The 25,047-nt window shown below is 45.4% G+C and overlaps 1 protein-coding gene and 1 pseudogene across 4 annotated transcripts in view; one reads left to right on the plus strand and one right to left on the minus strand.

Annotated features, from left to right (window-relative positions):
* HSF2BP (heat shock transcription factor 2 binding protein) overlaps positions 1–25,047 on the minus strand; it is a 95,957-nt gene that overhangs the window by 59,704 nt on the left and 11,206 nt on the right. For all 4 annotated transcript variants that reach the window (XM_086676085.1, XM_086676083.1, XM_086676082.1 and 1 more), the window contains exons 4-7: positions 20,636–20,739; positions 8,348–8,497; positions 6,176–6,308; positions 3,309–3,426 (exon numbers count right to left, since the gene is read on the minus strand). In XM_086676085.1, the coding sequence (XP_086532211.1) occupies positions 3,309–3,426; positions 6,176–6,308; positions 8,348–8,497; positions 20,636–20,739 (505 nt within the window). The remainder of the gene's footprint in view (positions 1–3,308; positions 3,427–6,175; positions 6,309–8,347; positions 8,498–20,635; positions 20,740–25,047) is intronic.
* On the plus strand, positions 14,344–15,139 carry LOC112849361 (phosphatidylethanolamine-binding protein 1 pseudogene; annotated as a pseudogene).

Raw genomic sequence — 25,047 nt, forward strand, 5'->3', positions numbered from 1 at the left:
TGGGTGACTATGTTGGGTCAATGCAGGTTCACTGCTGGCAAAAAAAAAAAAAAAAAAAAAAAATTCTCGTGAATGATACTGATAGTGGAAAAGGCTACGTATGTGTTGGGACACAGTATATGGAAAATCTCTGTATTTTCCAGTAAATTTTGCTGTGAAACTAAAACTGCTCTAAAAGATTTAAGTCTTTAAAAAAAAAATCCCCTTCTCTGGGTCTAAGGCACCCAAGCTGCTGAAAATGAGTAGCCTTTAGCCACAGAAGCAGAAAGGAAAGCAAACTTTCCAGGATAGAGGCAAGTTACAGTCAAGACAAGGAGAGGCCAAAAAGAGAAGTTTACTTACAGTACAAAAAAGGTCCTGGTTCCAGAGGACTCAAGGCCACGAGTTAGCAGTGAAGAAAAGCATGAACAAATGGCACACAAATCAGAAGGCAGCCAAAAATGATAATGTGAGGAGACCCACAAGAGGCTGGTGCAGGCTGAGATCCCAAGCAGGTCTAAGGCGAACAGTTTATCCACTTTTGCTCCAGGCTTTGCTCCCTGTCAGGTGGAAAACTGCCAAGCAAGCAAGCAAACGTCTCTGAATGCAAATCTGCCCATCTCCCAGTGCAGGACAGGGGCTGCCTAACATGCAAAGGCCCAGAGCTTCACGTACTGGAACCAGAGAGACTAGAAGACACACAGACCCTGTACAAAGCCTTGCCTCGGAAGTGCAGGAGGGGGCTAACTGGCCCCCAAACACTGACCTTGTACGGACCACAGAGGCACGAGAGACAACGGTGTAGTATCCAGAACACAAAAAAAACAGCAAGTCACTATGAAAAATACAACCCAACAGAAAACAGGCAAGAGACATGAACAGGTAATTCACAGGAAAAACAAGGTCATGAAAAAGTGAATAGAGTTTCAACCTTACCAGTAATATACACCTAAAGACAGGCAGACGGATGTAGATAATACAAATACCCTTTATTAGAAAATAATAAACAGTGAAGTGCTGAGGAAGGTGTGGGAGACACAGAACTCTGATGCCCTGTGGGTGGAAGTGTGTACTCTGGTGACCCATCTGGCAGCGTCTTATCAAACTAAAAGTGTGCACGTCTTACTTCTCAAACATTGCATTTTTGGGAAAACTCCTAGAGAAAGAAAGCCTCACACAGGTTAGCAAGGAGATATTTGCCAAAGGTGTTCACTACACTATTACATTTGCAGAGTAAAACCTGAAAATGACCTAATGTCCATCAATCTGGGATAAGATAATCCAAATGTTACATCTTTTTGGTGCAAGATATTTCAAAGGAATTAACTACGGGCACAGACAACTCGCAAAAATATACACAAAACTATACAAGTTATATGTTATGTTGTATTATATGTATCACTCGCGGACATGTATTTGCTAGTATAAAACACTGGAGCAGACTCAAGAATCTGGTTCCAGGTAAGATGGGGGTGAACATGCCCCACCCTCTTGGTTCCACTGAACGCAGCTATGAATTCTGAACAGAATACACGGAGCAGCGATGTGAAGCCCCTGAAAAGGAAACAGCAGCAGACAGAACGGGCACAAGTCCAGAGTGAGAAGAAACACCAAACACGCAGCGAGCTCACCACTCAGCCCCCAAGCCCAGGCGTGGCAGTGACTCGCATAAGAACGCGCACCGGAAGACTTCTTGTCGGGCTCGAGCAGTAGGAAGGGGCTCTGCCGGCAGCGGGGCCCCCAAATAACTCCCACTGTGTGGGCAGGAAATCTTCCTCACCGCCGGAAGGAGCTGTGACCCTCTGAACCCCTGCTGCCGGGCACAGCTGCAGAAGCACAGGACGCAGCAGGGCACGCGGAACGCCGGCACTCCAGGCGAAGGGCTGGAAGGGGAGCCCTGGGTAACTAACAAGTACCAAGCACACCGTGGAGAGTTCAAGAGCTCAGGCGAGTGACCCCGCAAGGTGGTTCGTAAACCCCGGCCTCACGCCAAGCTAGGCATGTGTGAATCTAATCAGAAAGAGCATACCCCAGCCTGAGAACTAAATTGCCAGCGATCACCAGGGTTTTAGGCTGACGCGGGTGGTACACGGGAGGGGCAGACCCAGCGGTCCTGCGAAGGCTTTCTGAAACTGCAAAGGACGCTGAAAACACAATACAGAGGAGGCAGGTGAGAACCTGTCACTTGGACCCAACCAGGCTGTCTGCTCAAACAAAAACGTCAACATTTTCCACAGTTTAAAAAAGACCAAGGGTCTCAAAACATAATATTCAAATATCCACAGTACAACCCAAAATTACTCAGCACACAAAAAAATAGGAAAAATCCCAACGCACATGGGAAAAGATAACCAAGAGACACCACGCCAAGATGACAGAGATAACGAAATGTTCCAAGGAGGAAAAGCCACCGCTCAGAATGAAAAGTGGCCCGAGACCTCCTGCCCTGACCCCCAGGCTGAACACACAACACCCGGGTCACGTTCAGTTACACGGCGGAGAGTCTCGGCACACCTACCTGAGGTTACCAATTGGGTGCCTCTGGCTTATGAAAAGGGAGTTTATCCAGTTATGCCTAAGCTACACCCCCGAGCCCATCCACGTACAGCATTTTCTCTGGCTGGCAGCGGAAGAGGAAGTCTGAGAGCTTCCAGGTTAAGGACTCAGTGAGCCACTGGACCTTGAAGACAGGTGCCTCACAGGATCAGAAACTCCGTCAGCCCAGGAAGCTGAGACAGCCCCACAGGCCAGTCAGCGAGGAAACGAGGACCTGAGTCCTATTAAGTGCAGGGAGCTGGATTCGCCAGCATCCTGAACGTGACCCAGGTGGGCCCTCTGGAGCCTCTGGAAAAGAGCCCGGCCTGGACAACACCTCAGTTTTGGCCATGTGAGGCCCCGCTCAGAGAGCCCAGGTGAGCTCTCTCGGACTCCTGACCCGCAGGACTGAAGCAGGTGCTGTTTGAACCACGAAGTTTGTTACCCAGTAGAAAACAAAGGCAGATTTTGGCACCTGGAGGTAGGACACTGCTGTAACAATCTCCTATTTAAGTTCACTTTGAGGTAATTAAGATGACCTTAAAGTGTCACATGATAACCTGTGGGACTCACCGATTGCTCTAAGGTGAGAACGAGAACACTCTTTTTGTTTATTATTTTTCTAAGATAGTACTGAACAAAGAGTGCATCCCTTAATTCTCCGGGCGACGTGTTTCTTCTATTTTTTTAGAATTATTGCCAAAGTAACTGTGCTTACTTGAAAAAGAAGCCCCATCAGCAAATTCTAACTAATAGGTAAATAAACATGAGCTTTTTAATAGCATCCACCATACACTTTGAGTTTCGTGCACTGTCCTGGCTTCAAGTCTCCCAGAAGCTGCAGAAAGGTGTCCAACAGCACCCGACTTGAATTAACCAAGAATTCTCGACCACATGCTATGGCAGCAACATCTGCAACAGAAAGATAAAAAAAAAAAAAAAGGCATCAAAATCACTGTTACTTCAGATTCCGGAAAAGTCTGCCCAAGATGGGATGCAGAGACTAGAGAGCACACAGGGAAGCCCTGGGACCACCTGCAGAGAGAAAGAGGAAGACACCGGGTGGGCCCCCAGCTGTCCCAGCCTCCGGAGGCAAGCAGAGCCGCCTCAGCTGAGGCCCCGCACAGCGCAGAGTGGCACCTCACCCTCCAAGCCCGAAGCAAGAGAAGCGACTGTCCTTGTTTGAAGACCTGAAGTTTCAGGTCTTTGGTACAAGCGATGGACAACGGGACATCGCTAAGGTACCACTGAAAACACACCTTGATGGGCAACGGCACCCGACGAAACACAGCAAATTTACTGGTAAATAAAGTCCCAGACCACGTGTCCGGTATCGTGAGAGCAAACGCCGAGCCTGTACTTCACTGACTTACCAATAACTACAGAGCAAACCACGAGGTAAATAAACGTGAGTAAATGCCTACAAATAGCTCCAGGATTAGTCCATCTGTCCGGGAACGCTCGGGAGTCAGCTCTAAGACTACACCATAAAGGGTTGCTCTATTGTAGTTTTTGCAGAAAACTGCTAAAATGTACCCATTGTTTTCTCGGTTTATTTTCCTTTAAAATTATTTGTAGAGGGGCGGGCGGCTAGGTGGCTCAGTCGGGTAAGCGTCCGACCTCGGCTCAGGTCATGATCTCACGGTTTGTGAGTTCGAGCCCCATGCCGGGCTCTGTGATGGCAGCTCAGAGCCTGGAGCCTGCTTCAGATTGTGTCTCCCTCTCTCTGTGCCCCTCCCCAGCTCACGCTCTGTCTCTCTCTCTCTCTCTTACTCAAAATAAATAAACATTAACATTTTTTAGATATTTATAGATATTTCTGTTACCATAATAATCATATAATTTTAATAATAATAAAAATAATCTTTAAATATATATATTTTAAAGTTTTTTTTTTACATTTATTTTATTTTTTAGAGGCAGAGAGAGACAGAGCGCAAGTGGGGGAGGGGCAGAGAGAGAGGGAGACACAGAATCTGAAATAGGCTCCAGGCTCTGAGCTGCCATCACAGAGCCCGGCATGGGGCTCGAACTCACAAACCATGAGATCATGACCTGAGCTGAAGTCGGATGCTCAACCGACTGAACCACCCAGGCGTCCCAATATATATAAATATTTAAAAGTTTATTTATTTTGAGAGAGAGAGCAGAGGAGGGGCAGAGAGGAGAGAGAAAATCCTAAGCATGCTGTCAGCACAGAGCCTGACGCGGGGCTTGAACCCATGAACCGTGAGTTTGTGACCTGAGCTAAAATCAAGTGTTGGAAGCTTAACCGACTGAGCCACCCAGGTGCCCCTCTCATTGTGGTTTCGATTTGCACTTCCCTGATGGCTAATGATGTTGAACATCCCTTCATGTGTTTACTGGCCATTTGTATGTTTACTTTGGAGAAATGTTTATTCAAGACTTTTGCCCATTTTGAATTGATTTATCTTTTATTACTATCTTTGAAGCTTCTGACCAACGTGTAAGCGGAAGTAGAAGTGCACGCTTTCTCTCTGTGAGTTCCCAGGTAAGCAACTCCAGGCAGGAAAAAACAAAGCCAAGTTGAGTTTGTAAGTTGGGCAATGGGCTGCTTTACCTGCTGGCCAACTGCCCCACCCCACACACTAACCAGTAATTCAAGCGGTTCAGATTCACAACCCAACAGAATGACAAATCATATTCATCACAGATCTCTGGGGTCCCCTGAAAACAGCAGAGAACCCAATCAAGTCTGCAAATGCCTTTGGTTTAAAAAGAGACCTTAAAACAACTTTAAAAGAGCAACGCGAGCCCCCTCCACCCCACGGTGCCATGTTGGAAGCACGCAGTGCCGTCCTGGAAAAGGGCTGGGCTCGGTCAGGACCGCCCCAGACGCCACCTGAGTCTCAATATCCACCTCAAAGAAGTATCACCAATTCGGCAGGAATTATGAAGAACATGTCTACACAGGGTCTGCCTCATTAGGATTTCAGTAGATGAAGGATGATGCCATGAGGAAAATAAGACTTCCTCTCTCGTTAATAGCAGAGAATTACCCTAAGAGTAGCACAGGATACAGCAGAGAGGACAGAGCAACGTAACAGGGAAGACTGTAAAGAACAGAACAGTCACGGCAACACATCTCTTTCACTGACTTCAGAACTGTGACACTCACCAGTATGTATCACTTCCCACTATACTGAGATACGACTTATTACATTATGTAGTCACTTGGCTTTATCCCTTACGGTAGTTTTATCACGTATTTGTATCATAACAACAACTATAATCTTTGGGAAACAACTTGGGTTTCGTACCAAAACAACCGCAAGAGCCTCACTTAGGCTTAGCTTAAGGCTTCTACTTTCGCTAGACATTAGTAAAATAACCAGATCTCCAAATAACAAGTAGCTAAACTTAAAAAGGTTTGTTTTGACTTCTTTCCATGTGCAGAACTGAACGGAACACACAGACTCATCTTGTTTCCTGGATCTGTCACCTTCCTCACCGGTGGGTGCTTATCAGAATCACCTGGGTACCGGTAGTGGCCCGGCCCCACTGAATCAGACCCTCCAGGGTCAGGACCACAGGGCATCTAGAACGTTCCTGGAGATGCTCCTGCACACACACCCCTGGCTGTAATCACCATTCCAGGCACACCTCTGACAGTTCACTGCATCTAAAAAGAATTACTTACTTGTTACGATCCCAGCCAAAGCAAACACAAACTGATTTTCATCAGAATCGAGTTCCTTGACATCCCCGTCCAGTGACTTCACAAAACTCTCCATTGTCTGACCAGTGATGTTGAAAAACTTCAAAGCTTTATCCTGAAAGTTTGGAAATGAAAAGTATCACGCTTTTGCACCAATACCAGTACAAAACACAAGAGTGCAAGGGCGCAGAAGAAAAGCTTGTTTAAATTATCGGAAGCAGTAGTTAGAACTCTGCTCCTTCGTGACAAGTTCCCACTGAAAAGACCAGAAACAGGACGTTTGGAAAACTGTAGAAAATTACCCTCGCAGACAGAAAGTAAAACAAAATCCATGTGAGGGAAGAGTTCAAATTTGTGCAGCAGTGGAAGCATCAGAGTGGGCTCACCCAGCATGCACCAGGAAGAGCTAGAAAAATACAGTGTTTGTTCTAGGCATGAAACCATAGGTTGCAACCTTTGGAGAACAGATTTTCAAATACAATCGCAACAGAAACTTCAACTTGTCAAGAGATGAAGGCAGTGAGCAGGCTTGTCTGGCAGTTTAATAAATCTGTGTTACTTGGCAAAAGTATCTCCCAGTTTGCAGAACCTCTGAAGCATTTCTGGGGGGGGGGGGGGTGCTGGGGCTCTAAGGAATAGCTGAGAAGCCAACGTGCTTGCAGATGGCGCGAGGCTGCTTCGTGGACTGATACAAGTGTTCTCAGACTGGGCTGTGGTGATGATCACACAACTCTGGAAATGAGCTAAAACCACTGAACTGTACACTCACAAATGGGTGAATTATATGGTACATAAGTTACACCTCAATAAATGTGAAAATACAACCAATCTCTCCACCTAAAGTCACACATGTTTATTTCTCTAAGTCATAAGTAATTCATCACAGGTCTCCCGCCAGACATCCCTGACTTGTACTTCCGTTCACGACCACACCGCTCTCCTCGAGGGCAGCCACAGCCTCCTTGGTCCCTCTGGTCCTCTGGCACCACGCCTGCCTCGGGCGCCGAACCCCCCCTCCCGCCCCCGCCAACCCTGGCCCCTGCCCCATACCAGGTGCTGCCCAAGCCACCACAGGGCCCTCTGGGCTGGTATTCCTGGCCCGCCTCCATGCCCACAGCCCGCCTCCCATCTATCCTCGCTCACGGTCAGGATAGTCTTCCCAGAGTCTCCTGCCCCACCACTCTTGTACTCAAAACCCTCAGGGAATCCAGTCTTACCACCCACCGGATAAAATCTATGACCTGGCATTTGAGGGCTTCCAAAATCTCACCCTACTTCTGGGGCCTCATCTCACCACAACTTTACCACACTGCCCCTCCACTGTGTGTCAGCTGACCCACACACAGGCCCTAAAACAAATCTCAGACTTCTCACCCCAGGCTTCTGATTAGGCTATTTCTCTCTCCTCCTGACATACTCCCCATTTTCTGCCACTGCCACCTATGCAAGGTAATCAAAGCCCACTTCAAATCTCTTTTCCTCTGGGAAGTCTCTCGGGGGATGTGTGTGTGTGTGTGTGTGTGTGTGTGTGTGTGTGTGTGTACTATTAACATAGGTATGTTAAAAAAACATATTACTTTCAACAAATTAATTCTTATGTTACCCACGGGGTAACACATATAAAAGCACTTTAAACTTTGTTAAAGGCAAGGCACCTGGGTGGCTCAGTCAGTTAAGTGTCCGACTTCGACTCAGGTCGTGATCTCACAGTTCATGAGTTCAAGCCTCGTGTCAGGCCCCGTGCTGATGGCTCGGAGCCTGGAGCCTGGAGCCTGCTTTGGATTCTGTGTGTGTCTCTCTCTGCCCCTCCACTGCTCACATACTCTCTCTCTCTCAAAAATAAACAAACATTGAGACAAAAATAAAAAAATAAAAACCTTGTCAAATGCGTATAGATGCCAAGTAACAATACTGGAGTGGCACTGTCTCCCCGAACACTATACAGATTGTGGGAGATGAGGGACCTTATTCCATTGACCTGACACACCGCCTAGAGCAGCTTATGCTGGACTCTGCACAGCGGGTGTGCCGACACCTGATGCGTGAGCAAAAGACGTGGACTTCACCTATGGGCGCCTCAGCAGACACACTGTACCCTCGGTATTCCATAAACACAGATCCACGATACGCAGGGAGCCGAGGGGCCATGCTTACTCCTCCCAGGATGGCCTTGACGACGTCCTCGCTGCTGGAGACACCCCACAAAAGCGTGCAGGCTGCCGCCCCCATCTCTGTACAGTACTCTGCCTGTTGCAGGAGTTGCTGCTTTGCTTCATTCAGCTGCTGTCGGAGAGCGAGTTTCTCCTAAAATCAAAGCAAAATCAACAAAATAAATACCATTCAACTTTGAGATATCTCTATTGTGTTTCTCATTCGAAGGTTGAGAACAACGCATACGGAGTTACAGGAAACAGTTGGCAAATGAAAACTGGTCCTTAGACAGCTACAACCCGTATTTTTTTTAACTTTAGAGGAAACATTGAAAAATAACACTCTGGAAAAAGAACATACTGCTGTATTAGAGTTTATAAATACCGCCAAGGGGCACCTGGGTGGCTCAGTCGGTTAAGTGTCCGACTTCCGCTCAGGTCATGATCTCACAGTTCGTGGGTTCAAGCCCCGCGTCAGGCTCTGTGCTGACAGCTCAGAGCCTGGAGCCTGCTTTGGATTCTGTGTCTCCCTCTCTCTCTGCCCATCTCCCACTCCCACTCCCTCTCTCAAAAAAATAAATAAATGAACATTTAAATTAAAAAAAAAAAAAAACATAAATACTGCCAAGACTCAACTTCAAGTAAAATGAAACATAAGGAGCCTCAGGCCCCCAGTGGCCACACCCAGAATCAAGGGCGCCTGGGACACCTCAATGAAGTAACCACGAACACAGCAGTCCGCAGAGCAGCATTTGTAGTAGAAGAGCCAGTCACCTCCAGATGGCTCACCCCACTGGAAACACACCACCTGGCACAGCCAAGCCCAGCTAGGACAGATGGGACAGAGGCAGGGAGAAGTGCAAAGGAGGGCCTCCCAGGCAAGCCGTGCATAGCAAGATGAGCACCAGTGGGACACCGAGACGGAGGCCACCGGCGGCTTCCGAAGAACAGAGCTGGCAGGTTTCGGCCAGGCCTCTTAGCAATGAACTATCGTCCCGATAGTCCCTCTGACCACACAAACAGTCCTAAAGGTTCACTTCAGGTAGCTCTTGGGCAGGAAAGGGCTTCCTGACCCTCCCAACCACCACCGCTGGTTGCACTATTTGTGTTACCTGCAGTTCCCCCGAAAGATGAGAGCATTTCCTTACTTGGTAAGAGATCAACTTAAGAAATACAGAAACCTGGTTGAATACATCTATACCAAAGCATGATTAGAACAACAACCCTCAAAGTTAAAGTATTTTAGATGTTTTAGGGGTTTCTTTTGGAGAGGTGAATGCAGGACAAATCAAGGGGAAAGAAAAGGAAGAAATGGGCCACAGATCAAACTTTGTTGACTTCATAATTGGGCCTAGGGTAGCCATTCACATCTACTAGGGATGATGTATTTAGTATGCAGAGTTTCATATACATCCGCACATATATTCACACTCACTTTAGGAGAAGGATGGTCACTGAACCTGTGACACATGCTAATGTTGTCTTAGGTGATTACAAACGCTCGCTGTACCCTAACAGGAGTCTGGACTCCTAGACTCATTCTTCAGGTGTCTATAGCTGAACCCACTCAAGTAGTGGAAATGCGAGCAAACCTACGTCAGGCATGTGCTTTAGGAACTCTAGCCTCTCTCACAGTTGAAGCAGTCTGCATCCCAATTAGTCTGGTTATGACAGTTCTTCGATAAGATCACTCAGTAGCTGTTGAGAATGACCGGACAGGATGGTCTTCACTACGGTCACATTTGGTGGCTGCGTGCAGATATGCCCCAACACAGGGCTGCACATACAGTACTGTATCAAAAGAAACTCAATGAAAGTAATTCCATTCACAGTAACATCATAAATTAAAAAAAAATACTTAGGAATAAACTTAAGAAAAGCGATTCAAGAGGTGCCTGGGTAGCTCAGTCAGTTAAGCATCTGCCTTCAGTCCAGGTCAGATCTCATGGTTCACCCACATTGGGCTCTCTGCTGTCTGTGCAGAGCTTGCTTCAGATCCTCTGTCCCTTTCTCTCTGTGTCCCTCCCCTACTTGTGCACTCTCTCACTTGTGCATGCTCTCTCTCTCTCTCTCTCTCTCTCAAAAATAAATAAAAACTTAAATTAAAAAAAAAGATGTTCAGCCAGCTCAAGCTACTCTACCCCACCTCAAGGCCAATTTCAAAATGACAAATTCAAAAAAGAAAATGAGAAGAGTGGGAAACAGAAAAAAGAAAAAAAATGCAGTTCAAGACCTGTACAAAACTATAAAAACTATAAAGCATTACTGAGAAAAAATATAGAAGATCTAAATCAATGGAAAGATATACCATGTTCATGAGCTGGAAAAGTCAATACTGGTAAAATGGTAATCTACCCAAACTGACCTACAGATTCAATGCAATTCCTATCAAAATTTCAGCAGGTTTGTTTGTACAAAATCGTAATCTGATTCTGCAATGCGTATGGAAATGCAAAAAAAAAACTTATAAAAAGAAAAACAATGTTAAGGAGGAACTAACACTGCCTGATTTCAAAAACAAAACACAGGGGCGCCTGGGTGGCGCAGTCGGTTAAGCCTCCGACTTCAGCCAGGTCACGATCTCTCGGTCCGTGAGTTCGAGCCCCGCGTCGGGCTCTGGGCTGATGGCTCGGAGCCTGGAGCCTGTTTCCGATTCTGTGTCTCCCTCTCTCTCTGCCCCTCCCCCGTTCATGCTCTGTCTCTCTCTGTCCCAAAAATAAATAAAAAACGTTGAAAAAAAAATTAAAAAAAAAAAACCAAAAAAAACAAAACAAAACACAAAAACTTACTAGAAAGCTACAGAAATGAAACCAGTGTGGTACTGGCATAAGTACAGACATACAGATCAATGAAACATTAACATTTATGGCAACTGATTTTAACTGAAGTGTCAAGGCAATTCAATGGAAAAAGCAGTCTCTTTGACAAATGATCACAAAACAACTAGAGAGATGGTCATATGCAAAGAAATAAAAATAACAGTAACTCAAAATGAATCACAGACCTAAAGGTAAAATTTCTACAAGAAAACCTCTGTGGCCTTGGGTTAGGCAAATATTTCTTAGATATGACAACAAAGTCATAATCCATTAAAAAAATAGCAAATTTAATTTCATCAAAAATTTAAAACTTTTACGCTTCAAAAGACACCATTAAGAAAGTAAAAACGCAAGCCATAGACTAAAAGAAATTATTTCTAAATTGTACAGGAAAAAAAAGACTTATGAGTAGAAAATATAAAGAACTCTTGCAACACAAAAATAAACAATCTGATTAAAAATAGTCAAAAGATTGTATACCTGAAACTCATGTAACATTGTGGGTCAAATATGTTTCAATGACAAATAAAACAATTTAAATAGAAGATGTGAATAGGTATTTAACCAAAAAAATATATGAATGAATAATAAACACATGAAAAGATGCTCAACATGAGGATAATGCAAATTAAAACCACAATGAGTCACCATTACACGCTCACCAACATGACTGTAATTCAAAGGACCAACAACGCCAAGTGTTGACAAGAATACAGAAAAAGTAGGACCTTCACACATCGCTGGGTGGAATGCAGAACGGCACACTCACTTTGATAAACAGTTTGGCAGCTCCTCACCAAGTTGACCATATACCTACCACATGACCCGCAACTTTGCTCCTAGGTACCTGCCCAAAAGAGACTAAAGTATACGTCCACACAAACACTTGTACGTGAATGTTCACAGCGGTATTACTCACAAGAGTCACAAACTGGAAACAACTAAATGTCTATCAACTGGTGAACAGATAAAATATGGTACAATGAAAAGGACAATTGACACGTGCTAACATAAACGAACTTCCAAAGCATTACACCAGACATACAAGACTACATATTGTATGATTTCATTCCTATAAAATATTCAGAAAAGCCAAATCTATAGAGACAGAAAGCAGATCAGTGGTGGCCTAGGGCTGGAGCAAGGACTAACTACAAACAGATATGTGATGGAAATGTTCTAAAAACTGAACAAAAGCCAGCACGCACACGTGATAAAAATTCTCAGCAAACTAGGAATAGAAGGGAACTTCAACTTGATAAAAAGCATCTACCAAACACTGTTGCTAAAATCATACTTACGTTTATGATGGGGAAGGCTACAGATGAATGGGGGCAGGCGGCACATGGGAACATCTGCCTATCTTCCAGTTTTGCTGTGAACACTGGAATATTGCTCAGCCATAAGAAAAGAGTGAAATCTTGCCATTTGCAGTGACAAAGATGAAGCTAGAGAGTATATATAACATTAGGCAAAAGAAGTCAGAGAAAGACAAATACCATATGATCTCACTTATATGTGGAATTTAAGAAACGAATGAGCAAAGGAAAAGAAAAAGAGGCGAACCAAGAAACAGACTCTTAACTACAGAGAACAAACTGATGGTCACCAGAGGTGGGGGGGGGGGTGACACAGCTGATGGGGATCAAGGAGGGCACTTGTGATGAGCACCAGGTGATGTATGGAGGTGTCGAATCACTATATTGTACACCTGAAACTAATACTACACTGCATGTTAACTGGAATTGAAATAAAAACTTTAAAAAAAAGCTCTATTTTTTTTAAATCATAGTTAATGGTGAAAGACTGCTTCCCCCCCAAGATCAGGAACAAGGCAAGATTGTCCACTCTTGTCTCTCTTATTCAACATAGTGTCAGAAGTTCCCTACAGTGTAATAACACAAGAGAAACAAAAAGTACATAGAGCAGAAGGAAGAAACAGAACTGTCCCTGTTTGTAGATGACATGATTGTCGGTCGGAAGGAAGGAAGGAAGGAAGGAAGGAAGGAAGGAAGGAAGGAAGGAAGGAAGGAAGGAAGGAAGGAAGGAAAGAAGGAAAGGAAAGGAAAGGAAAGGAAAGGAAAGGAAAGGAAAGGAAAGGAAAGGAAAAAAAGACAGACAGACAAACTTGGGGCACCTGGATGGCTCAGCTGGTTAAGCATCCAACTTCAGCTCAGGTAAGGATCTCACGGCTCATGAGTTCGAGCCCCATATCAGGCTCTCTGTCATCAGCACAGAGCCTGCTTCAGATCTCTGCCCCCCTACACACACATGCACACGTATGCGCCCTCTCTCTCTCTCTCAAAAATAAACATTAAAAAAAAAAACTCAAGGAATTTTTTTTTAACTCTTAGTTGGGGCCCCTGGGTGGCTCAGTCGGCTAAGCGCCCAACTCTTGATTTCGGCTCAGATCATGATCTCATGACTCATGGGATTGAGCCCCATGCACTGACAATGCAGAGCCTGCTTAGGATTCTCTCTCCTTCTCTCTCTGTCCCTCCCCTGCTTGTGTGTGAATTCTCTCTCTCTCTCTAAGAAATAAACTTTTTTTTTTTTTAATTAAAAAACAGGAGCGCCTAGGGGGCTCAGCTGGTTTAGCATCCTGCTTCAGCTCAGGTCATGGTCCCATGGTTTGTGAGTTCGAGTCCCATGCTGGGCTGGCTGCTGTCAGCACAGAGCTGTCAACGCAGAGCCCGCTTCGGATCCTCTGTCCACCCCCTCTCTGCCCTCCCCCACTCATGCTCTCTCGCTCTCAAAAATAAACATTAAAAATAATAATAAATTAAAAGTAAAAGTAAAAAGTAAATAAAACTTCTAGACTCACAAGTGACTTCAGCCAGGTCACAAGTTACAAGATCAACACACACAAAGCAATAACATTTCTATACATTAACAACAACAAAATGAAACCTAAAATTTAAAACACAACAGCACTGGGGCACCTGGGTGGCTTAGTCAGTTAAGCGTCTGACTTCAGCTTAGGTCATAATCTCATGGTTTGTGAGCTCAAGCCCCACATCAGGCTCTGAGCCTGCTTCGAGCCCTCTGTCTCCCCCTCTGTCTGCCCCTCCCCCGTGTGTTCTCTCCCAAAATTTCCCTCTCTCTCTCTCAAAAACAAACATTTAAAAAAATAAATAAAAATTAAAAAAATACAACATCATTTAAAACTGTTCCACAGAAAATGAAAAGCACCCTGGCCGCTGGTCCCACGCCTCCCGGGGCCAGTTTGCAGAGTGCTCTGAGTCAGTGCCACAGGCCCGGGCCGTGCCAAGACTCCCCGCTGTCTGCCCGGCTCAGCCCTGCAACACCGGGAGACCTGAGCAAGTGGCCTGGGACTCTGAGCCTGCAGGAAGCAGACAGGCAGCTGCAGAATCCCACCGAAGGTCAAATACGCTGGGGCAGAGGTCAATGAGGTGGACAAAGGGGGACGCCCACCCAGGTAAGGAACTGGCCCACCAGGATTGCACGGGAGGCCCCGATCCAGGCAAACGCTGCCCCCCTTGGTCATGACAGACCCAGACGCTCCCAGCAGGAAGGACCCCGAATACAGGGAATGGCACCATTTTCTGGTGGTCAACATGAAGGGCAATGACTGACATCGGCAGTGGCAGAGTCCTCTCCGATTACGCGGGATCTGGGCCTCCCGAGGCCTTCACCTTTACGTCTGGCTGGTTTATGAGCAGAACGGGCCACTGAAGTATGCCAAGCCCATTTTCGGCAACCAATCTGGAGACCGCTGTGGTAAACTCGAAGTGGCATCTGCCTGCAAAAAGTACAAGCTCAGGCCCCTGACGGCCAGCATGCGTTACCAGGCTGAATGGGATGGCTGTGCGCCCAGCTCTAAGAGCAGCTGTCTGGGAAGCCGAGGGAAGCCAGGAGATGGAAGCGTCCTGGGGGTCCCCAGCAGTACTCTCAAGTTCAGTGACGCATGTAGATGTCCCCCCTTCCCCACTCCCTTTCTCACAGACGAGACCTGAGCCATCACATAGTGGTTCAGGATGACTTTTCCTTCTGCCTACCCTTTATAATTCTACAGTGTCACACCCCGATTTATGTTTTGATCAAATCTGAACTCCGTTCTGGGGGACATTTTGGTACTAGGGTGGGATCATCAAATTGTTAACATAATAGCAACCCAGAACTTAAAAAAAATTTCAGGTAAAAAGACCAGGTCTACAGTAATAGAGCAGAGCATCAAAGAATCTTTAAGGAAGGTTTGAAAAAAACAAAACAAAACAAAACAAAAAACTGATTCACTGCCTCTGCCTTTGTGAGCCAGCCCAAGTCGGGAATTGTGCATAATGGCATCTTCTAGGTCACGTTTTCATGACAGTGTCTCTCACCAAGACAGCCAGAGGCTGGCATGTCCACTAACCCCCAGTGTGTTACATCTCAGACTGGTTACTAGGGGTCAGTGTCTCTGGTTCCTTTAAAGAGTAGTACTGGAAAAAGCAAGAGGGAGCGTCACTTTGCAGTTAAGAGACAGCCATCTAGATGAGCTGCATGCCGGGCGAGAGGTTGTCAGAAATCCCGTCTTCGCCTGTTAAATTGATCACTCTTTTCTGGTGTAAGAAAAGCCAATCTGGAGTTTTAGAACGTTCTACTAATTCAGCTATTCGCTTACAGTTAGGTAAAAATTAAAACATTGGAATCAAGAAAGGAAAAAAGAGAAACGCTTAGGTAAAAATCTAACAAAACGTGTAGGATCTGTGTGCTGAAAGTTACAAACCACTGATGGAAGAAATTAAAGACAACCTAAGTAAATGGAAACACATGCTTTGTTTGCAGACTGCGAGATGCAACAGAGACAACAGTTCTCCCCAAGCTGATCTACAGAAATGACACAATTCTCATCTGAATCCCAGCAAAAATCTTTACAGACACAGATGATCTTATGATAAAATGTATTCGGAAAAGCACAGGACCTGTCTAGACAATTTTGGAAAAGAAAAATTCGACGGGAAGAATCACTTTATCCAATGCTGAGGCTCACTATGTAGCCACAGTAATCAGACAGTGAGCTCTGATGGAAGAACAGATCGATGGGCCAGGGCAGAGAAGCCCGAACAGACCAGGCAAATACGCTAAGCGATCGCTGGCAGAGCTACAAAAGGAAAGATCACCTCTCCCACAAAGCATGGGAGCAGCTGGACCAAAAAAAAAAGAACCTCAACCAAAGTTCATACCTTATACAAAACTTAACCCAAAATGTATTGTGAACGTAACTGTGCAATATAAAAATATAAAACCATTAGGGGAAAAAAGTCCTTAGGACCAAGGGCTACAAGAAAAGTTCTTACAACACTAAGTGCATTGATCATGGAAGGGAAAACTAACAAACTGGACGCCACCCAGATTGAACCCTTTAGCTCCATAAAAGCCCCCATGAAGATGATGAAACAACATGCTCCACACTGGGAGAATCTATCTGCAAACCACGCATCCAATAACAGACTTTTATCTAGGGTATATCAAGGACTCTTTAAACTCAACAGTAAAATATATGTATACATACACATATATAAATATTAAAAAGATTTATATATTAAAAAAGACGTGAACAGGTATTTCACAGAAGAGGATATACAATGGCAAATAAGCGTGTTAGAAGATCTCAGCATTGTCAGCCACTAGAGAAATGCAAATCAGAGCCACAACTCACCTACCAGAATGGCTACAATAAAACCAGTGACAATACTAAATGCCAATTAAGGTGTGGAAGAAATGAATCACTCACACATGGCTGGTGGGAATGTAAAGTGGAACCACCACTCTGCAACACAACTTGGCAATTTCTCACAAAAGTAAACATGCATTGGCACATAACCCAGTGACTGCACTCTTGAGCCATCTATCCCAGAGAAATGAAAACGTACAACCGCACAAAAACCTACACACGGATGTTTATAGCACCTCTACTCCTAATAGCGAGAAACCGGAAACAACCCACCAACTCCTTCCCTGAGAGAACAGTTGAGCGAAGTGTGATCTAGCCATACCATGGAATACTACACAGCAATAAAAAGGAGCAGACTATTGATCCAAGCAACAATTTGGATGAATCTGAGTGGAAAAAGTCATTTTCATGACATCCCATTTTCATGACATTCTTGAAATAAAATGATAGAGATTAAATTTTTTTTTAATGTTTATTTATTTTTGAAAGCGAGAGGGACAGAACATAAGCAGGGGAGGTGTAGAGACAGAGAGGGAGACACAGAATCTGAAACAGGCTTCAGGCTCTGAGCTGTGGGCACACAGCCTGACGCGGGGCTCAAACTCACAAACCGTGAGATCATGACCTGAGCCGAAGACCGACTGAGCCACCCAGGCGCCCTAAAATGATAGAGATTAATGTGTGACAACTATGTGCAGGTGGTTGCCTGGAGCGAAGTACGGGGCACAGGGTGGGTGTGGCTGCAGCAGGGAAGCATGGAGAGATCTTTGTTTGGTATCTTCAACGTGCTGGTGACGGATACGTGAATGTATACATGTGTTGAAACGGCACAGAACTGAGCGTGTGTGCACACGTACACACGCACGAGGAGATACAAACGAACCCAGGTAAAGCCAGTGAGCCCAAATAACCTGTGTGGGTTGTACCAGTGTCAGTTTCCCGCCTTTGACCTCGTGCCGGAGTGATGCAAGACGCTACACCGGGGCAAACTGGGTGGAGGGTACAGGGACTCCCCTGGACTTGTTGCGCCTTCCTGCAACTCTGTAATTCTTTCTGAAACCTTTTAACCAAAACCAAACGGCATTGTAGCGAAAGCTGTGGGACTGCATGCAGTTACTAAAAATGCTCCAGTTTCACTTTTACAGCAGATCAAGTCCATGTTGTGCAAAACACGTCTCAACAAAGTTGCTTTTAAAAAAGGAACAATAATCAAACCCTGATATAGTTACCTGTTTTAAGTGAATACTCCTACCTAACAGAGTACCGAGCATAAAGCTTTCAGGATTCCTTCAAAATCCTCTGTAGTTCATTTCTGATTTTAACTGAAATATACTATCAGTTTTTCTTTAAAAAGTTTCCTGAAATAATACAATGTTTGCAACAGCTTCCATTTACTATCACAAAAGTAGCAACTCTCTGCTAACAAATCAAAAACACAGATCACAAAAAACGGGCAGTCACATGCAAGTCTGTTAACTGTGAAAGGAGTGCACACAAGAAGACACACAGAGAAAATGAAACCACAGGCAAGCGACCGAAATGCCCCTCAGCACAGGTGAACTCGCACCTCATGTAGGCCAAGTTCACACGTGGGACAGCCAGGTCAGACAGTAAAAACTGGCAGACCCCTTGTGGGGAGCCTCGTCTAACCTCACAGGGACAGCACAGTCCTACGAAAAGCAAGTCAGATGTCCTCCAACAGCTCCGCCCACACCAGGAAAGCTGGGCTCTTTCTTCTCCAGAGTTCAAAGGTTGCCACTGCCAGGAGGACTCTCCCGGCCAGCCCCCGAGTGCACATCAAGGCCCAGCTGGACTCCCATTGACCGGACTCAACTACTGCTGAGGAAACAGCTCAACTGAGGCCGGCAACCAAGCTTCCCCTGTCCGGCAGCCATTCTCCGGGGTGGGGTGGGGGGTGGGGGGTCAGGAGCTGTGGCTCCCCCATCACGCTTCTTTATGACTTGGAGTCCACGCTGTGTTTTCTCATCTTTGCTTACATGTGGATCCAGTAACCGCTGTCTTTTCCTAATGATGTCTACCCGTACTGTGGTTCTTACTAGCAGTGCTCTAATGTGGGATCCAGTCCCTGAATTCTTTCCCGGTTCCTCAACTCTAAAATAAGCTTCCAGCATCCAGCCCCGTGATCTGTAGACACCTGGGCAGAGACCAGAGAAGAGGCTATGGGGGCAGCTCTCACTTCTCTACAGCAAAAAGAGATGCGGCCTTGTTGTGGCCAACACGAAGGGACTCCCATCTGTATCAAGTTGGCAGGAGAGTTAAACGGGAAACTTAGCTGGAAATAGGAAATAGTTTAATCTAAAATATTCCCATGTTGTAACTAAGGTCAAAGTGTCAGGGCAATAACACGCTGGTGATCTGACCCTACTTTACCAAGGTCATTTCATCCATTCTATACTGACTGGTGCTTTACCAGAATGGCTTATTTTTATGCACTGCATCTAAAATGCCCACAAAACATGCACTTTTTCCCTATGCTTAACAATTAAAAAAAAAACAAACAGGAAGATTCTGCCCAGTTAAGTTTCAATTTAATAAGGATGTTTAGCAATTTAAGTTAAGTATTGAACCAATAGGTGCATTGCTGATTTTTACCAAATTCCTTCTTGTATGTTGGTCAACTTCTTTCAGACCATGAAATTTTCAGGCCCAAATTAGCCACACTGGCATCTTAGTTGGTCATGATCCAAACCATGACAAAACTAAAACTTCAACTTCAATTATGTGACACTCAACTCAGTTTTGAGACTAAAACTCTTTCCCTTTATCTATTTGCTCAATATTCAAGTCTCTACAGACCCACCAGTTTTAGAACGCCTCCACGGCAGCCTCAAGCATTTGGAATCCCTTCACCAGAGGAGGCAGTGGGCCTGTGACCAGCTACCGCACATTCCTTCACACTAACAGCGCCTGCTGGTCCCGCTGAGCCAGGGGCAGCACCCGCCGGGGCCCAGGGAACCAAATACCTAGCTGCTGTTACTAATACTGTTACAGTGTTATTACTGGGAAAACAAAAAACAAAAAAAAAAACATGCACACTCCGAATTTTATCATTGTATCCAAAGTGACAGGATAGTTCTAGCTTTACAGAAAAAAGGGGGAAGTATTTGTTCCATAAAGTAAAAACGTGTAATTTTTGAGAAATCCTATTAGTCTTCTTAAATATTAAAATACATTGGTTATTTCTAAAATATCACTAAATGGGGGTGCCGGGGTGGCTCAGTCGGTTGAGCATCCGACTTCAGCTCAGGTCACGATCTCACGGTTTGTGGGTTCGAGCCCCACGTCGGGCTCTGTGCTGACAGCTCAGGGCCTGGAGCCTCTTCGGATTCTGTGTCCCCCCCCCCCCGCCCCTCCCCCACTTGCGCACACACTCTCTCTCTCAAAAATAAACATTGAAAAATTTATTTTAAATAATAAAATATCGGTGAATGATCCCTTAATTATTAATATTTGTAGGTAATACATTTATCTCTGATTATGAATTATGATGTGCACTTTTTAAGATTCTTACTATACTCTGACTTTTAAAGCTTTGCAATGGTCTTTTAAACATAAAAATCAACAGAAAGTGACTATCACAAGTCACCCAGTAAACGTTCTCCACGTTAAATGGTCATAAAGGCCAACGTCTGACTATGTTCCAACCCATTCGGAATATATGCGTTTCAAGACACAATCTCTCGAGGCTGAAGGTCTACACAAGCTGTTGGCAACACCACTTTGTGGACGCAGCCGTGACACGAGTGTGTTAGGCGGTGGCCCGTGAGCATCGTACCTTCTTCTCTCTCATGCTGTCGGCCTGCACGGTCTCCAGGCGGGCTTTAAAGTGCTCGCAGTCCATTCTCAGTTGCTCTAATGCTTGTTCTTTCCTTTCCAGGTCTAGAAGAAAGAGGCATAACAATACTCAGTATCTCAAATCACTACTCTTTTCTAAGAATCCACTTTGCCTGATCTTCTTTCAGGAAAAGCAGCACGGCCTGCTCACAACCAGTCCTTGACCGATATTCCGAGAGTCCTGCTCGTTTCGGCTTTCGTCAGTTTGCAGCCCGTAGCAGAAAGCACTGCTTTTGTTGTTGTTTCTGGTCGTGTGTTTTTAAGACCTCATTTTACTGCCAGACTTGTACTCGAGGCTTTAAGAAAGTGGGTTATTTAAAGGACTGAAGGCAGGGCTGAGAAGCCCGACTGTCTCGTGGCACAGACTTGTATCTGCTCCATAAAAAGCAGAAGGCAGCTCAGCGAGTAGACGGTGCCAGCCGGGGCTGACTCACAAAGCGCGTCTCACCAACTGGCAGACTGACTCAGGGGGAACAGCGGCAGTCAATGGAGGGTGGGAGCAACGTGGTCACACAAAAAAGGCCATGGTGACAGCGCGGCACCACGGCATTCTTCCTCTCAACCACATTCGCTTAGATGGCGATTCAAACAGCCAACACAATTCCCCAAAGACATTCATGTTAGTAAGTCTGAAATCAAAAGCATTATCAACTTTAAATAAAAGATATCATGACATTCACAAAGCAAAGAAGTCTAGAGCTTAAAATGTTAAGTGCCTCGACTTCAGGGACTGAGAAATCATCCATTTTTATGCTAATGTAAACCAAGATTTGAGGTGGAAGAACACAGTCCGCCTGTGTCCTGCTGTGTCCCTCGTCAGAGTTTCCTATTCGGAGTGGGGCCTGAAAACCTACACTTCTAGCAAGTTCCCAGGTGAGGCTGATACTGCTGATCTGGGAAGAGACTCTGAGAAAGACTGCTTCGGGACCATGGCCTGGTCTCTGGTCACTAACGAAATGAAATCGACACCCATCAGCACCAGCAAATGAGGGAGCCCAGCCACAGGAGCACGGGGTGCGGAGAAATGGAGGGTGGCGGGGGCAGCAGCCTGAAAACCGGTGCCTTCCCCTACCTGAGAGGGGAGGTGGCTTACAGCACTCCCCCCAGTGAAGCGCAGACCAGAGGGGGCTGTGGCTTCATAGCCCAGGGGTCTGACAAAGAGGGGACCACCAACAGCAGGGGCATCCCAAAAGCTCTGGAGAAATGAATGGAGTCTGCATTTTCCAGGGGCCCATTACCCTAGAAGGGAGATTAGCACCTGAAGCTAAATATTCAGTTACAGATTATGAAACTGGCCAGAACTTCTCACTGAAAATGTGTTTCTGAGAAACTACGTGAATAGGGGACTATTTCTTCTCCCTTAAATCAGTTCTCTTTCTCCCCTTCGATAACACACCATGCCACAGCAGGATTTTCCCGATTCTACACTCTGCCCTACCAATTGTGGCCACCGAAGAAATCAATGATCAGTCAAATGCTTTACTGTTTGTTTTTTTTTTTTTTCAACGTTTATTTATTTTTGGGACAGAGAGAGACAGAGCATGAACGGGGGAGGGGCAGAGAGAGAGAGGGAGACACAGAATCGGAAACAGGCTCCAGGCTCTGAGCCATCAGCCCAGAGCCTGACGCGGGGCTCGAACTCACGGACCGCGAGATCGTGACCTGGCTGAAGTCGGACGCTTAACCGACTGCGCCACCCAGGCACCCCTTACTGGTTTTTTTTTAATGTTTGTTTATTTTTGAGAGACAGACAGAGCACGAGTGGGGGGGGGGGGGGAGAGTGCAGACAGAGAGACACAGAATCTGAAGCAAGCTGTGGACTCAGAGCTGTCAGCACAGAGCCCAATGCGGGGCTTGAACTCACGAACCCTTAGATCATGACCTGAGTCGAAGCCAAACACTTAACCGACTGAGCCACCCAGGCACCCCTCAAGTACTATGCTTTAAAAAAACTACACATTTGCCCTTTGTAACAATGTTAAATTAAAACATGGATTATTCACAATTATGAATGAACCATAAATTGCATCTGGTAGAAAGAAGGAAAGATCAAAAAAGGAACTAAAATAATTAGTGGTGCCAATTTTTTCTTTGCAGTTCACTTTTAAATTTTCTTGTGTCATTAAGCGGTGTATCATTCAAACATGGCGAAAAAGATAGAAAATTACATCTTTACATGCTTTACCATGTGTAAAATATGGAGGAATTAATTCTGACCACCCAGAAGATTTTCGTTACAGCAACTTCATAATCTCTCGCTCTATATACCTGTATACAACTTTATCATAGGCTACCATAACACAGGACACGGTCAAAACGTCCCACTCTCCTACAGGTGCCCCACAGAATTCAAAGTCAGCATCAGGGAAGCCACACCCGCCCACCATGAGCCCACCCCAGCCCCCGGAGGCAGAGGGTGCCTTTCTGCTGTCCGAGGCCGCCGCCTTGTGGCCGGATGGGAGCACTGCCACCACAGTCCAACAAAACCCCCGCCTTGCATTGTCAGTTTGGCCCCCAGCAGGACCTGCGGTGTTTGCCAGAACAAACACCACAAGGGCAGGGATTTTCATGTTTTGTTTTCTGATACATCCCAAATCCCTAGAACAGCACACAGAATTTTATAAATATCTGTCACATAAATAAATTAGACTTCTCTACACATTCCTTCTGCTAATCCTTGAATAGAGAAAAATGCACAGCTACTTTGATTGTCTCGTTCTCATAATGAGAATATACCTTTTTATGATTTTTTTTAAATCCAGGGACAGAAAGAATATGGACAGTAAATGATCCACTATGTGTTATCAAGACATTATCCTAACCAGCCTCAATATCAGAATAGGATCACCCAGCCTAAGATTCTTTCAACTGCTCACCTTTAGTGTTCAGAATGAGGGAGAAACCTCCTCCATTTAACTGTTAACTAATTAAAAGAGCGGCCAAGACAGACCACCAATATATAAACACAATCTACGTCACAGGCTACTTCAACGTCGATCTGGTTTGAAACTTACAATCCTTTTTTGATAGTTCCAATAACATGAGAACGCCTGTATCTCTTAATGTTTAAGTTATTGGTGGGAAGGGTACAGTGAACTATTACAGGCAGGAGACAGAGCTATAACTGAAAAGCAGCATTTCTAAAACACTGAGCAAAGACATGTAAACCACACAAAAGAGATCGATTTCCCCTACCCTGTTTTTATCACCAAGTATGCTTATAATAAGCAAAGCAAACTATCAGTTGTTCCATGTACATTAATACGAAAGTATTGTTTTTGATCAAAATTGCTAAAAGTCTCAAATCCAAAGTGAAAGCTTTTAAACAGCCCTTAACTTCTCCCTTTGCATCACTCTCCAATAGGTTCAGAAAAGGATGTACAGTTAGCTGCTATGGACTCCATTTACTTTGAACTGAGATTTGGAGGGTGTATAACAAAGCACCACAAACTGGGCAGCTTAGAACAGAAACGTCTCCTCTCCTAGTTCTGGAGGCCATGGGTCCAAGACCACAGTGTCAGCAGGCCCATGCTCCCTCTGAAACCCGCGGGTGAGGATCCTCCCTTGCCTTCTCCAGCTTTCAGCAGCCCTGCTGTTCCAAAATTCCCATCCGCCTCCGCTGTCATTGGCCTTCTCCTGGTCTCTTCACATCAGCTTCCTCGTGCACATCTTCTTTCTCGGTGTCCAAATTTCCCTTTTGTAAGGACACCTGTCATACTGGATCAGGGCCCACCCTAAAGACCTTGTCTTATCTTAACATAATCAGCCTGTCAACAATGTAAGTTCAAAACGTGATAAAATGAGAGTAGTTCAGAATTCATTTAAAAAAAATCCTTCGGTTAAAGACATTACGTGAATTTGAAATCCTGCTACCCACTCTAAGCCAGAAAAACAACACTTTGATTAGCCGTCAAATTTTTTTTTTTTTAATTCTTTTTTCAACGTTTATTTATTTTTGGGACAGAGAGAGACAGAGCATGAATGGGGGATGGGCAGAGAGGGAGACACAGAATCGGAAACAGGCTCCAGGCTCCGAGCCATCAGCCCAGGGCCCGACGCGGGGCTCGAACTCACGGACCGTGAGATCGTGACCTGGCTGAAGTCGGACGCTTAACCGACTGCGCCACCCAGGCGCCCCTAGCCGTCAAATTTTTAAAACAAATCAAAGGGGGTGGGGGAAAAGAGGTGGAACCGGAACATGGAAATAGCATTTTTTTCTCCTGCACTGCCAAAAACCTGCTCCCCAAACCACTCTTCTTTCTCTACCTTAAAGGCCACTGGAGTTGTCTCTTGTAGGATGAAGAAAATGTGTGACTAACGGGAATTCGTTCTACTGTGGCACTGCCAATGGAC

Source organism: Puma concolor, chromosome C2, assembly GCF_028749965.1.
Source record: "Puma concolor isolate L17-30 chromosome C2, mPumCon1.1.hap2, whole genome shotgun sequence".
NCBI classification, from domain to species: domain Eukaryota; kingdom Metazoa; phylum Chordata; class Mammalia; order Carnivora; family Felidae; genus Puma; species Puma concolor.